Source organism: Balaenoptera ricei, chromosome 16, assembly GCF_028023285.1.
Source record: "Balaenoptera ricei isolate mBalRic1 chromosome 16, mBalRic1.hap2, whole genome shotgun sequence".
Lineage (NCBI taxonomy): Eukaryota > Metazoa > Chordata > Mammalia > Artiodactyla > Balaenopteridae > Balaenoptera > Balaenoptera ricei.
In genome coordinates this window covers 40,791,312-40,806,147 of record NC_082654.1, presented here as the reverse complement: position 1 = coordinate 40,806,147, position 14,836 = coordinate 40,791,312, and the positions used below count along the sequence as shown (strand labels likewise).

The 14,836-nt window shown below is 38.2% G+C and overlaps 1 protein-coding gene across 2 annotated transcripts in view; it reads right to left on the bottom strand.

Annotated features, from left to right (window-relative positions):
- PRKG1 (protein kinase cGMP-dependent 1) overlaps positions 1 to 14,836 on the bottom strand; it is a 1,231,781-nt gene that overhangs the window by 445,036 nt on the left and 771,909 nt on the right. For both annotated transcript variants that reach the window (XM_059899096.1, XM_059899095.1), the window contains exon 4: positions 3,202 to 3,307. In XM_059899096.1, coding sequence (XP_059755079.1) covers positions 3,202 to 3,307 — 106 coding nt within the window. The remainder of the gene's footprint in view (positions 1 to 3,201; positions 3,308 to 14,836) is intronic.

Genomic DNA, 14,836 nt, shown 5'->3' with positions numbered 1-14,836 from the left:
CCCTGCCCTTGAAGGTCCTCCATTAGGAAGGCATTCCAATGTACCATAGAGACCCTCACTGCGAAGAATTCTGACGATTTCTAATACCATCTGCTAGAGTTTTAATTTTTCTGATTGTGTCACAATTGCTTTAACTCCTTAACAAACTATAAAGTATATGTATCTATAGTAGAAAAATTCAGATGAAAGATTTAGCAAGCATATTAGAGAAAAACACCCCGCCATGCGCATACACACAAGCGCACGTGCACACACACACAGGCTGCTACAGAGGATTTAAGTATTAAGTCTATGTTTTTATGATAAAGTATGTCTTTCTAAACATGAAACCATGAAGTAAAAAGTTGGCTGACTTAACTATATAAAATTTTAAAGCTTTTACATAATGTGAGAGTGGTAAGCAGAATTTTAAAATCAACAATAAACAGGTCAATAAAAAATTCTGAAGTTATGGTAGAAAAGTTTAATTAATTTTTATCATCTTAGTTTTTGACAAGGTCTACATTTCCTTGGGGAATATTATGTCATCTCAACAGCCTTGCAAAATAAATGGCAGCAAGTATTATCCTGGGAAAGTGAAGGAGAAATGATTTACTCACTCTTAGTTTCACAAGTATAATAGCACAGGGCCCAAGACTAGAAGATCCCTATACTTGGTTTCATACTATGCCACCAGTGTCTTGAAATTTTTCACAATTTTTGCAAAAGGAGCCCTGAATTTTATTTTCCAGTGGGCCCTGCAAATTACGTACTCATCCCACACTTACTGTCCTGTAAATTGCCTGTCTACAAAGTGGTAAGCTGTGTGCCAAAGAAGAAAACCAAGATGCTTAAGAAATAACTCTAGTCCTGAAAAGTCTGTAGTTTAAAAGTAGAGAAGTTTAGCAGTGAGATTATAATAAAGTAGAAAATAACACACATGGTAGAAATGAAGCTCCGGAGAAGAAAGAGATTGCTTCCCAGTAGAACCATCAGTATCTGCGGAAAGGGCAGCTTTTAGTTAAATATAAAAAGAAGAGAGAGGCTTAAACATTGACAATGGAGGAGAAGGCAACAGAGGTAGTGTGCTATATAAAAGCACAAGGTCTGCCTGGGCACATGGAATCATTTGGTTTGCCTGGGGCAAGAAGAAACCTGGCTGAAAAAGCAGGCTGCCATTGGCTGTGGGAGGACCTTGAATACCCAGCTAATGAGGCTGTAACTAATTCAACAGGAACTGAGCCACTGAAGCATTGTAGAAAGAGAACCAGTTGGTCACAGTCATAATTTAGGAAGATTAAAGCTGGCCCCAGGCAACAGTGGTCATTTGTCACCTCTCTGGACTCCCAGCCCACTACTACATACACAAATGATGTGGACTTGATGTTTTATAGAGTGGCCAGATGAAGAGTGACATCAAAGTCAGTGCCTGTCTCTTTTAGTAAATCAGTTAAACTCCACTTGCTCTAAGCTGGCCAACAAGAAATGTTTACGCACTCTAAGAGAACCAACTTTTATTGTTTAAGGTTTGAATTGTCAAAATAGATGACAAATTTGGGCATCTCTGAGAATACAAAAATAAAAGTATATCCAGGGGTCAATTACACACTTACACACACACACACACACACACACACACACAGAGACATCTCCAATTTCCTGAAATTGTGCCTCTGAAGAGTTTTTGTTGGAGCCATGAAAGACAGCATTGGCACTCATTCCATTTCCTTATGAAAACTAACTTATGGAAGCTGAAACCAGCATCATAAATACCCAGCTCTTAGATATGTGAGACAAATAGTTAACTCTGTCCCACAGACAAGCATTTCACTGATTACCAATTGGGATCTTTCTCTATCAGGGCTGCATCACAAGAAATCAATAACTTGTACTTTAATAAAGGCTTAAAAATGAATATTCACTCTGTCTCTCTCTCTCTCCATTCACATACACACATCTAGGTATCAGCACACATATCAACATATATATACATATATAACATACACAGATGGCACCTGAATAATTTAATTTCCTCGCAAACTATACTAATCTTCAAACACAAGAAATTCACATTTCCACTTCTGTTTCATTCAATCACCTTTAGTAAAAAACCCAACACCTTGCCAATAGAGTAATTTTTTTAATATGGTCTCACCTGATGTCATATTTGAATTTTATTGTCCTTTTACCAGGAATAAAGAAAAAATTATGTGGAAATAAAAAATGTAATCAGAAACAATAAGTTAACCAAAAGAAATACCCAAATAAGGAACAGTAAAATTGCATTTAAGAAAATTCAATAGGTATCCATTAAGATTTTTCTATCACTGACACAAAATATGATTTTTTGACTCCATTTAAACCATTTCTTCACCAAAAATAAAAATATAAAATATAAAGGCCAGTTTAACATTCTAGCTCTCAAAAAATGAAATCTCAATTGGTGTTGCACTCCCGTTTAGCTCACATACTCTGTACATCACTATTTAGTGATGGTTCCATTTCAAAAGAAAAATTATACAAAACAACTATTTTTAGAAAAAAGTCAAAGTTGTCAATATTCTTTTTAATGATAATATATACTCTTTAAAATAAGCATAGAGACAAAGAAATGAATTTCAGTGACTATCAGTATATTCCTAAGAAATAAAAGCTGGCGTTTTATTCCAATTCCTATGGTATACTGAGTTATTATAATAATATATAATATCAGGAAAAGAAAAGCTTTTGATACCTCAGAACTGCAACATAAAATGAATTTAATTTGGGAAATTAAATTCAGGATTAAAGGATAATAAACTTCTTCTTGGAACTTTTCATCTTAGTCATCTGATCTTTAATATAGAACCTCACACAAGAGATGATTCAGTCTTATACTGTGGGTTGCTTTAGAAGAGGTAAATATATTAACTGATCAACAGTTAGAGAAGGACTCAATATCTTTTTTGTTGTCGTTGTTCCTGCAAATGCTCACTTGCTTCTCTCCTCTATGCTGCTCTCCTCTATGAGAGGATGTTGGATGAAACTCTGAAGTTCTGACTTAACCACCTATCATGAAATTTGGCAGCAGAAATAGAAAGAAGCCAGTCCAAAGTCTTGTACTTCCACAAATTTGTAGGCTAATAAGACTGAGATAAAGGCAAAAAGTGTTCCCCGGGCTGCATTTCAGAGGAAGGTTGAAAAGACAATAAAACACTCTCAGGAGAAAAGAAAGCATCCTACCTTTTTAAAAATTCCATATACTCGGTATGCTTGATGAGTCCTGTCCTCATCATTATTGTTTGAAAACATTGTCGATCAATGGCCCAGAGTTTCACATTTACAAGAGCTGCAGAAAAAGAAAAAAAAAAAATAGGAAAAAAAAATTAAAGAATTTCAACAGTGAATTATAATGTGCAAAAGCAATGAGTTATTCAGTGGAATAAAAATGATTAACCTTGGTTTAAAGCTAATATCATAATGCTATCCTATTTAGTTAAGAAGGCAAGTATTCTTACAGACAAAATGTAGTTCATAATTTTCAATACTAGTATTAATGTCTATAAGGAAGATTCCTGTTGCTCTTATGTCCTTAAGGGATGAGACGGTCTAAGAACACATTGAAAGTACTTCGTAATTTCAAGACTGTATACAAAGGAAATCGGATAAAGAATAAGAGAGGTTCACAAGAAATAACACTCCCTGGTAATTAACCAGAATGGTGTTAATGACTCACATGATCGATCATATTTTAATTTTTAAAAATATAGGTGAAAATTTAGTTGTCAGGTTTAGTGGTTAACTTAATAGAATAGAAATAATAATTACAATTAAATTGTAACCTGTGCCCAAAGTTACCATATGAAGTTATCAATGTATTAGCTATGTTTGTTGAATTTTAATTTCTCTCACATACCACTGTCTTTGACAATGAATAATTAAGTATTGAAACTGAATACCACAGAAGAGATCACTATTCGATCTATTAAGCACATGACTAAAAGACAAGTTTTAGAAAGACATGTTATAGCGTAAGAGAACAAAATATTAAGATAAACTTAGGTTTTAAAAGAGTACACTAAAAATGTTGGTAATTGAATCTGTGTGATGGGTATTCAAGAAGCATGTTTTACTATGCTATTTGTATGTTTGCAAATTTTCATAATAGAAATATTTTAAGTTCGCACATGAACTAAAAAAGACAATTCAGGGCTTCCCTGGTGGCGCAGTGGTTGAGAATCTGCCTGCCAATGCAGGGGACACGGGTTCAAGCCCTGGTCCGGGAAGATCCCACATGCCACAGAGCAATTGGGCCCGTGAGCCACAACTACTGAGCCTGCGCGTCTGGAGCCTGTGCTCCGCAACAAGAGAGGCCGCGATAGTGAGAGGCCCGCGCACCGCGATGAAGAGTGGCCCCCGCTCGCCACAACGAGAGAAATTCCTCGCACAGAAACCAAGACCCAACACAGCCATAAATAAATAAATTAATTAATTAAAAAAAAAATAAAAGACAATTCATACATAGTACCCATGGAGTATGGGGTAGAGAAGGGCTGTGCAGGGGTTTGAGCAAGACCAGTGAATGGGGCTGGGGTATATAGTTTAGTGAACCAAACACAAAAATGGACGAATGCAGTTCTCTCTTCTTCACAGTTCTCAGACTAAGCCCAGTGAATGCAACAGATCAAGATTTGGGCGTAAGGGAGAGGAGAAAATGCTCGAGTAATCAGGCCATGTATGTGCCTTGCAGGAAGATGCTGGAAGTAATGCACAGAGGAACAGATGAAAAAGATGATAAAGGAATATTGCACTCCAGAGCAAACCTTTATCTTTGAACTTTACCTAATTTTTCCTTGCAAAATTGTTTGAAGCTAAAAAAGAAAAGATGACTTCTCCCTTGGCCAGCTCTTAACTGAGAATCTTTTTTCTCCAGTAAAGTAGAAAAAGAACAAAGCGGCAAGGACCGGTGTGTGCATGGCTCCTTTCCAAATAGCCTTCAAAAATCAACCTTCAGCAGAAAACGAAGCTTATCTCACAGGTGTGCTCCAGTCACATCCTAGGTCCTCTGCTGAATCCAGGCCCCTTTCCAGAACACCTGTTTACTTGAGACGAACCACAGAACTGGATGATATACCCACGAAGGACTGAGAAAATCAGGACAAGATTCATAAGAAGTAGACCCTTAAAAAACGATACGGGACTTCCCTGGTGGCGCAGTGGTTAAGAATCCGCCTGGCAATGCAGGGGACACGGGTTCAATCCCTGGTGCGGGAGGATCCCACATGCCGCAGAGAAACTAAGCCTGTGCGCCACAACTACTGAGCCTGCACTCTAGAGCCTGCGAGCCACAAATACTGAGCCCACATGTCACAACTACTGAAGCCTGCGTGCACTAGAGCCCATGCTCTGCAACAAGAGAAGCCACCGCAATGAGAAGCCCGTGCACCGCAACGAGGAGTAGCCCCCGCTCGACGCAACTAGAGAAAGCCGCAACGAAGACCCAACGCGGCCAAAAATAAATAAATAAAATAAATAAGCTTATTTAAAAAAGAGATAGGAGTTGAATTAGGAGAGAGACAAAGGGTAGTCAAGTGGGGAAAGTACATAAACAAGAGCACAGCTGGAAGTGAGTTTGGGCTGTGGGAGTCCAGTCAGGGATAAAACAGACTGAAATGGTTGAGATTTCTATAAGGTTGCTACACAATTTGAGAGTAGGTTGATGCGGGGCCCGGGAAACCAGGCATAGGAAGCAAGGATTAATTTGATGAACAACAGAAAGCTACTAGAGATCTTAAAAAGACAAAACAAAAAAGAACCACAATTTTAAAGGATATACCATGGGGATATCAAAAAAAAATTAAATGCTTACCAGAAAAAAAAAATCAGTATTTTCTATATTCACCATTTTTAATGGTTCCCAGGTGTTTCCAGTATAGACACTCCTCCTTCCAAAGGACCAATTAGGATATGCCAACAAATTTTATTTTTAAAATAGCAGCAATAAAGATAGTTGTATTATATATATTTTTAAAATGCACAAAGGCATGATTAAAAGCATAATGTCAAAGTGAAATAAAGTATATATACATTTTAAGGCTTTGCCCTGCAGAAAGACATCACAGTGCATACTCCTGGTAACAGTATATAAAAGCTTCTATTACAATCTCTTAAACCAAAAGATATCATAGTGATAGCTGAGAAAGACTAATCTAGGAGGGACACACTGGATTCAGAAACACCAGAGTCAAGCAGAACACAGACCAATACTGGCGCCATCAAAATAGCACTTTATGTACAAACCATTGGGCACAGTAGTTAATATGATAAAAGCTCAGCGTGAGGAAAATTGTTCTAATGATACACTGTGCGCACAGGTTCAGACAAGGAGTAAGGAGTGCCAGGCAGAGGCCACAGTAATTCAGGAGTGAAGTGAGGAGGGTCTTAGTGAATAAGGCAGCAATCGGAGTAACAGCAGAGGCTTGGCAGGTGTGTGTTTGGGGGGGGGGGGGTGTGTGTGTACGTACGTACTAAGTTACCTGCAGCATTATTAGTCTGAGTTCACGCTTCAAGGCCAGGCTCCATCTCTTGTCTCTCCTGATAAACAACCTTTTTGTCTTACAACTATAGCTTTTTCTGTGTCATTTACTGGCACTTTGCATGTTACCAAACACAGTCAATTATCTCTAAGTCTATATTATGTTACCTCAAATAAGTTTGTACTACATTCCCTCAGAGAAAAGTCCCTGTCTTGTTTCCTCTAACTTCCCAACTCAAGAAACTTGCTTTTTATTTGATAAACACTGGGTATAATTGTTAATTAATGTAATTTGTGTACATGAAGTTCACCTGCAGAAAATATATATGCCTAGTCAGACTCTAAGGTTACATTAAAATGTCTAAACTGAATTTATTAGATATAATTCATGTGTAGAAAAACGATCTCTGAAATTAAGTTCACAGAATTCAGTATTTTTGTTTTATCTTCTGATTTCAATAGCCCATGTAAATGGAATGTCCGAGTAAAACTGTGTTCCGGATATTCTGCATGATAATCAATATGGCTTAATGAAACTTCAAGTTTGTCCATGACCTTGGGCAATGTGCCAACACCTTTTTTATATGCTGCCAATATGCATATTAGTCAAGTCAGCATTTTACAGGTGGGCAAGCATGACTAATAATCACCTTGTAATGTTGTCAGAAGTATGGTTATATTGGAGTTGTGATTAACATCTTGCTTCTTAAACAGCCTGCTGGAAGTGTATGTCTGTTGCTTCCATAACTTAGAGAACATTCAAAACATCCATTTACCTTTGATATTAAGTGGTGTATTAATCTCTGTAGGGGATAAGCACTTCAAATAAAATTCCTGTGATTTTCACAATGATTACTGTTGTTGAACACATAAATCTGAAGAGTGTAAAGCAGAAAAAAGGTTGGGAAGGGATTTTCCTTTTTGTTCAAGTGTGTATCTAAAATTCGCTATTGGAAACATTTATCATTTTTTCAGGTTAAGGCCAGATTGAACTCTGTGGAAAAGATACAAGTTACCACTACTCTGGGATCTCTAAGTGTATGAGTACATTAAGAATACCTTCACCGTAGGCAAAAGTTGACCTTCATTTAGGGGACACCAAGATTATAGAAGAATGAGCTGTAAAATTGTGCTAGACTCTGAAACCACAAATCTGGGTTTGGCTTAAATTCTCCAAATGGGAAATTCATCTGCTGCCCAATTTGTATTTTGGAAGAACACTGAGAAAGCATGTGTAGGTATAGAGCACTTACAGACTCAAATAAGTATTCTGCCCCTATTTATTTTATGCCAATCTAGTCAATTGAACACACCTAGAAAAGGCCACTTGAGGATATAATCAGGAAAAGGGCCCTCACCAAGAACTCCACCATACTGGCACCCTGATCCTGAACCTCAAGCCTCCAAAACTCTGAGAAATAAATGTTCATTGTTTAAGCCAACCAGTCTATGGTATTTGTTACAGAAATTTGAATGGAGACACCTGGGGTCCATGGAGCCCCAAGCAGTCTGTGGATGAAACACAAAGGATTTGTGAACGTGAGGTGGGAAAGCAACATCTTTATTTTTACTACCCTGTTACTGAAATTTAGCATTTCTTCGGTAAGTATAGGCAACAAACCACAGTAAGTGGTTCGTCAGCAATAGAAACCATGGCTATTTTTATATCATCCTACATTTGCTGCAGATATCTTAAATATAATTTACATTTATCATTATTTTGAACTTATGGTAGTTACTAGAGCTCTAGATCTCATTTTTAATGTGTTATTTTATCACAATTATTAAATGCTTTATCATTGTGTCTCAATATAAATGGTTCTTTGTAATCCTGTGTATTTTATTTTATGCTTTTATAAACATTCTTAGATGAGCCCATATGCTTCATCAGAGTGACAAATAGATCCATGGCACCCTTAAGATTAACAGCCCCTGCTCTAAGTATCCTGGAGAAAGGATTACCTCAGAGAAGGAGACAGGAAGAGTGGTAAGGGAAGAGGTAATACTTTAGCTGGTCTGCATCCATAGGGACATACAAATTACTAAATAAGTATGGTTTACTTATTAACAAACAGCCACTTCCCTAAGTTCCCTGACTATTCCCAGCCCTCTGCCCAGGACTCCCAAGGATTTCCTCAGCTCAGCAAATAAAGGGTTAACACTGAGCCCCGCATATCAATATTCATATAATTTCTTTGCATGCTTCTCTTGTGCCTGGGATGGCACAAAGTAGAGCTCATCAGGTATTTTCTAAATTGCATTTTGTGTGTATGTCAAACATTTTGTCCAAATAAAATCTCTATTCTTGTACTTCATTGGAAAAATTACTCTAGACCTTCATAATCTCTATTAGAAGAGAATGGGTTTTCAATTTGAGCTTTTCCAAGTGTCTTCCCCTAGCAGCAAAACACTGTTTGAGTTTTCTGACAAGGATCCCAGAGTGACCTATTCTTCCCCAAGTCAGCCCCTGTTTTCCAGGGAACATTCTCAGATAGTAGGTAGGTCTCATCTCAAAGCTTCTGCTGATCCAAACTGTGTGTGAATGAGCTAGAAGCTTTGGAGGGCTTAATGTGGGTGGAAGAACAAGACAGGTGTCATCAGCTTGTTCTCCTACTTCACCTTCAACATTAAAAGAGCTCCAGCTCAGACCGTAAGGTACTTTACTATATGCTCCAGGAATTCCAGAAACTTTATTTTTACACCTCACCCCACCCCCATTTTCTTGAAGCTTGAATCATCTGTGATAACTCAGATACTTAGTGCTACAGAATCGGCTTACAAAAGACCTTGAGGGGGTCCATGAAGCCCACAAATGCTTCCCAACATTATTAAGACATATGTTTGCCTAAAGCCAAATTCCAGCTGCTGTAATGTTCTGAGACAAATGCTTCATAATTAGAAAAGGCCATTTGCTGTTTACAGTGCATCTGGAGAGCACCGATATCTCCACTGTGCAGACTGCCTCACTGTTAGGATGGGGGTTATATTTTAAACTTTCTTGCCTAGAAAAGTTCTCTCTTTAATGATATATATTCTATGAAGATGATAGATTGTCAAGTTGGACATTGCAGGACTTCGCTGGTGGAGCAGTGGTTGAGAATCTGCCTGCCAATGCAGGGGACACGGGTTCGATCCTGGTCCGGGAAGATCCCACATGCCGCGGAGCAGCTAAGCTTGTGTGCCACAACTACTGAGCCCGCACACCTAGAGCCCATGCTCCACAACAAGAGAAGCCACCGCAATGAGAAGTCCGCGCACCGCAACGAAGAGTAGCTCCCGCTCGCCGCAACTAGAGAAAGCCCGTGTGAAGCAACGGAGACCCAACGCAGCCAAAAATTAAAAAAAAAAAGATAAAATAAAGTTGGACATTGCAGATAAGAATAATCATTATTATAAGCTTAACAGTAGAAAAATCACTTATCAGTATTGTCATGATGTGCATGTATTTGAAAGGAGCTGGTACAGTGGGCTGCCCTTTAAGGAAGCCAAAAGGAGTGATAGTTGTTTCTCTAAATTCTGCTCAGCTTCATACCTTGAACAATGTAACTGGTAAGACCAAGTGCTAGCTTTCTGAAGATATTAAAACATTAACATGATGATTTTAAAATTTAAATTAACTTTCAAATGTTAAAAATACTGAAAGGGCCAAATAGGTGGTAATTTATTTTTGTACAGAAAATTATTTTGTAATTTATCCTATATTAATCCTATGAGATATTCTTTTCCCCTTCCTATAAATATGGAAACTGAGTCTCAGAGAAGCTAAGTTACTGCCCAGGTCACACATATAATAATTCTAAGATTCAGTTTCATTCTGACTCCAAAGCCTGGTTCTTTTTACTCTTGCATGCTTCTGAAACTGGGCTAAGGATATCTGCTTTCCTCACCCTCTTTTTCTGACCCACTTCACCACCCTACTCATCATCACTGAATATCACAGGAGCAAAAGGAATAGGAATTTGACTTCCATAATGGAGGTGGTGAAGATTTCTTGAAATTAAAACAGAAGCTTGGGCTGCAAGTTTTACCTAAGGTTTAAAAGCAATGGGAGCCTTCAAAAGTATTTTGTACCTGAGGCAGGTTCCTCGTGACCATCTTCTACCCCATCTCTCCCTCTCCTGGCTCTCAGCACCATGGCATGCCTAACACACCCCTCTCCCTAACCTCCAGAGTTACCAGGAGCTACCTTCTGTCTTTAGTGGACTTCAGTGAAAAAGCTCAAGAAGCATTGTGCTTCATTCTACAGGTTCCAGTTTTTATGCAGGGGGAGTCCCAGTGGCGTCAAAAAGTCATCTTTAAAACTTAAAGTCACGTGAACCATCCTGAGTCCAGCTGACAGCAGCCGCCAAGGGCAGCAGAGACAAACATATGTGAGGGCCAAGTGTACCAGAGCAAACTCCACTCATGCAGAACTCTAACCACATCTCCCTTCTTGTTGGCCAAAGCCCATAAACACCAAAAACTAAGTGCTAATTAGTAACAGGGACTGGGGATACAAAACCTGGCCGTGGAAGCAGGGACTTCCCAGGTGTCACAGTCTTTCTCCTGGCACTCCTTGTTAAGAATAAAGTGTACTGTTGTAAACATCTACTAAACCAAAGTGCAATTATTTAGAAACCTGTAGACACCTAGTTCTATGTAAATCTGGTAGTCGGGGCTGGTGGTTGGAGGGAGGGGTATAAAAATGAATAGAGAAAGAGAGAGAAAGTAAAGCAATCAACCTCAGGTCATCTGAAACAACGCTGACATGAAGCAAAATGTCAAGTATATCAGGAAAAAGAGCAGGAAGAAAGGGGGAATAAGCCTCTAGGAAGTAAGTGGCTTTCTCTCTAACTCAGATACAAATTAGGGACCAAGAGTGAAAGGAGGAGCCAAGAGACCCCCAGATAATAATAGTCGTGAAGACCAAAGTGCTCTGAGTTGTCTAGTGAAGATTACATAATCACTTTGAGCTACTGACAGAGAAGCACACTTAAGAAAGTGATAAACTACTCCAATCAGTCCTGCAAGATTGATCTTCCTAAAGTACTATTCTAATCCTGTTACTCTACCCACAAAATATTCAACAGCTCCCTACTGCCAATAAATAAAGCAAAACCTCTCCATCCTTGCATTTAATCCATATTCAGTTTAAAGTACCTTTCAAAATTCATCTCTCACAATCCTCTACACGGACCTTTTATTTTATCCAATGATTCTACTGTCAAGTTTCTAAATCCACACTTCCGTTCTCTGCCTTCAGGTCTTTGCTCCAATTATTTTCTTCTACTCATGACAATCCTAGTAGCCCTTCAAGACCCAGTTTAAAGGCCACTCTCTCCATGAAGACTTTCCAGTTCACCCCAGCTAGAATTTCTCTATTTTTTTTCTACAACCTTCTGATTTTGCCTCCTTTGTGGTTTTTTATCACTCTGACTTGCTTCGTAGTTATTCATGTACCTGAATCATATCAGTACCATACACGGTCCACTATGAGTACTGTGATACCTCATAGGATTCAACAAATGTTTTAGGGTAAATAAGTGACTAGGTTACAAGGGGAAAACAATCTGAGAAAAAGAAGAAGAAACTGAGGATATTCACTCTGGATAAGAGAAAGCGAAAACTCAGTAACTGTCCTAAAAGATTTGATGGCTTTGTTAGACTTTAAGTCAATTCAATGAAGCTGTTTATAGTAGCATTAAGGGCTAGCCTGAAATCAAAAGTTGGGAGACATTTATTAAACATTCTTCAGACATTTGAGAGCTTACTACGTGCCCAGAACTGTATTAGGCACTGGTGATACAAAGATAAATAAGATACATACCTTGTTCTCAAGTACCTCCTTGATGCTGAAAGCTAACTTTCTTTACTTTTCCTCTTTATATATTCACTTCTTTATTATTCCACCTTATGCTAATAGCGTTAATTACTCCACCTCAAGCAAAATTTGAATCAATCCACTCCATAATGTTTCTGGTGGATTGAGAGGTAATTCCTTCCTACTTGTCAAGGACAGAACTAAGCCAGTAATTAGAACTGACAGGATTGGTGATTAAGACTCAATGTAAAGACAAAAGGAATGCAGCAATGGCTAAATCTTGTCCTAAGAAACTTCCCATCACAGGAAATGCTCCAGTAGATCACTTCATAAAATAATGGAAAAAGACTTCCTATATCAGATGGAAAATTGAATTGGATCACCTCAAAGGAGTAACTGAACCACAAGATTTTATACTAGGTAAGATATCAATGCAGAGAGAAGTGAGTCATAGATCTACATGAATGACTACATAATGATAGTTATTTTGAGGTAACATACTCCTGTAAGGGGCATTGTACACAGGATGATGGGTTCGTGACAGGCCTATGCGAGATAGTCAACTGTCTAGAAAAAAGGTGATATCATTTGTTGATGTTAATGAAGGAAATGGCGTCTCAGTCAATGCTTCATGCACAAATTGAAAGGCTCAGGAATACAAAAGAAAGAAAGGCACGAGACAGCATGCTACAGCATGAAAGCCAGTAATCTGGCCTGTGTATCTTCCCTGTAACCACACAGGAGCTGTGTGGCCTTGGGCAAGTAATTTAAGATTTCATCAGTCTATTTTAGGAAACCAAGATAATACTGTATGCCTCATGAAATTCTTCTCAGATACAAATGAAATTACTCATGGTAAATATTCAGCATGATACCTGGCATCTCAAATCTTCTTCACTCAAGGATGTCCTTTAATGATGTTTCCATCTTATAAACACATAGAAAACAAACACTAACCTGTGGGCTAATGGCAATGAATTCTGAGTTTAAAAAAAAAAAAAAAAAAAAAAAAAACAACCAAACAAACAAAAAACCCAAAAGTTTACAGCAGTCATGAAGTTGGTTCACTACCTCAGAATAATAAAACAGAACATTACTTGGTGAATTGCATACAGGTTTAGGAAGGCTTAAAGGTTAAGAGGAAAATTAAGATAAAGACTCAGAGTGTCTTAATATGATAACAGAGATAAGAAGCTGGCTTACAGCAGCCTAGAGCTCTTTGAAAGCAAAAAGTGGGTCTTGTTCATCTTTTTATCCCCAGTTCAGTGTGTCTCCAGTTACTGGCATGTAGAAAACGACCCATAAATGTTTGTTAAATGAATAACTCACACATATTCCTGCCTGGCACGTTTAGGTATTCCTTAATTCTATTATAAACAGGCCTCATATAACTTGGTTGAAATCAAATCTTCGAAAAATTCTAGAATATTCTTCAACAGATGGTTTGTGATCCTTTAGAAAGGAAACAGAGGCTGGGTGGCCAGTCCACCTTAATGATATTCATTTTCAATGAGTTCTTCAGTACGTGGAGGTTCTCTATCACATCAGTGAGGCTCCAAACATGGCACATTTTGGACCTCCATCATAAGCTTCAATCTCTGGCAAGTTACTGAGGTGGTATAGCCAGCAGCCCTATTATGGTGACAATTTCCTGCCGCTTGGCATATTTTGAACAGTGTGCCTAATTCAAAAACTATCAGCACGTGGTTGGTAAATGTCAGAGCACATCTGTTCATAACAACAGATTTTAAGTCTCGAATCTCATTAAGGAAATGGGTATTACATCTGTTAAGTCCTCTTGTCAGTTGGATGAGCTGCATCCCGAAACACTGCACTAAGATGCTGAAAACATATGCTTACATATTTGCGCAAATTCAAGTAGACATCTTTAAAGTCATACTAATAACTTTTCCTTGCATGTTGAATTACGTGACTTCAGCTTGGAAATGTTATTAAAATTTTGTCTCCCACAGGAGGGGTTTCCTTTTTCCTAGTCAGTTCTTATATCATACTGGTTCTCTTTCTGCAAACACTGTGTCTATATGCCAGAAGCCATATATTTGATGTATGCTTAATTAATCTCATTTCTCCAGGGGAAAAAAAATGAAGCATTAAGATTAGATGTCCATTAACCTCCTGCTGTATCTTCCCTGAAGAGCTCCCTGTTGATGTGCTTTAGAAGTTTCCATTTTCGTTGTATACCTCTACATCACCTTAGTTCATTGCTACCTTAAGGCTAGACTCAGCCATCATAATTTATGATCCCTTTCAAGTCCTCACATAAATATGAAAACCAATGCTTCTGCCTCAGTCCCATTAAGAAAGTATATGACCCAGCTGGTTAAGAGAAACAGCTGCAATACTACTTCACATTTATTTTCTAGGCACTAGTAGGCTTTGAAATAGAAATGTCCCTTTTTGGCCCATCTCTTCTGTAGTAAGTTATATGTAATTCTCTACATTTGGCAGAATTCTGGGGAAAAAAATCCTAAGGAAAGGGAATACTCTAACAATCTCCTCCACTGGCAGATGAAGTAGAGGAC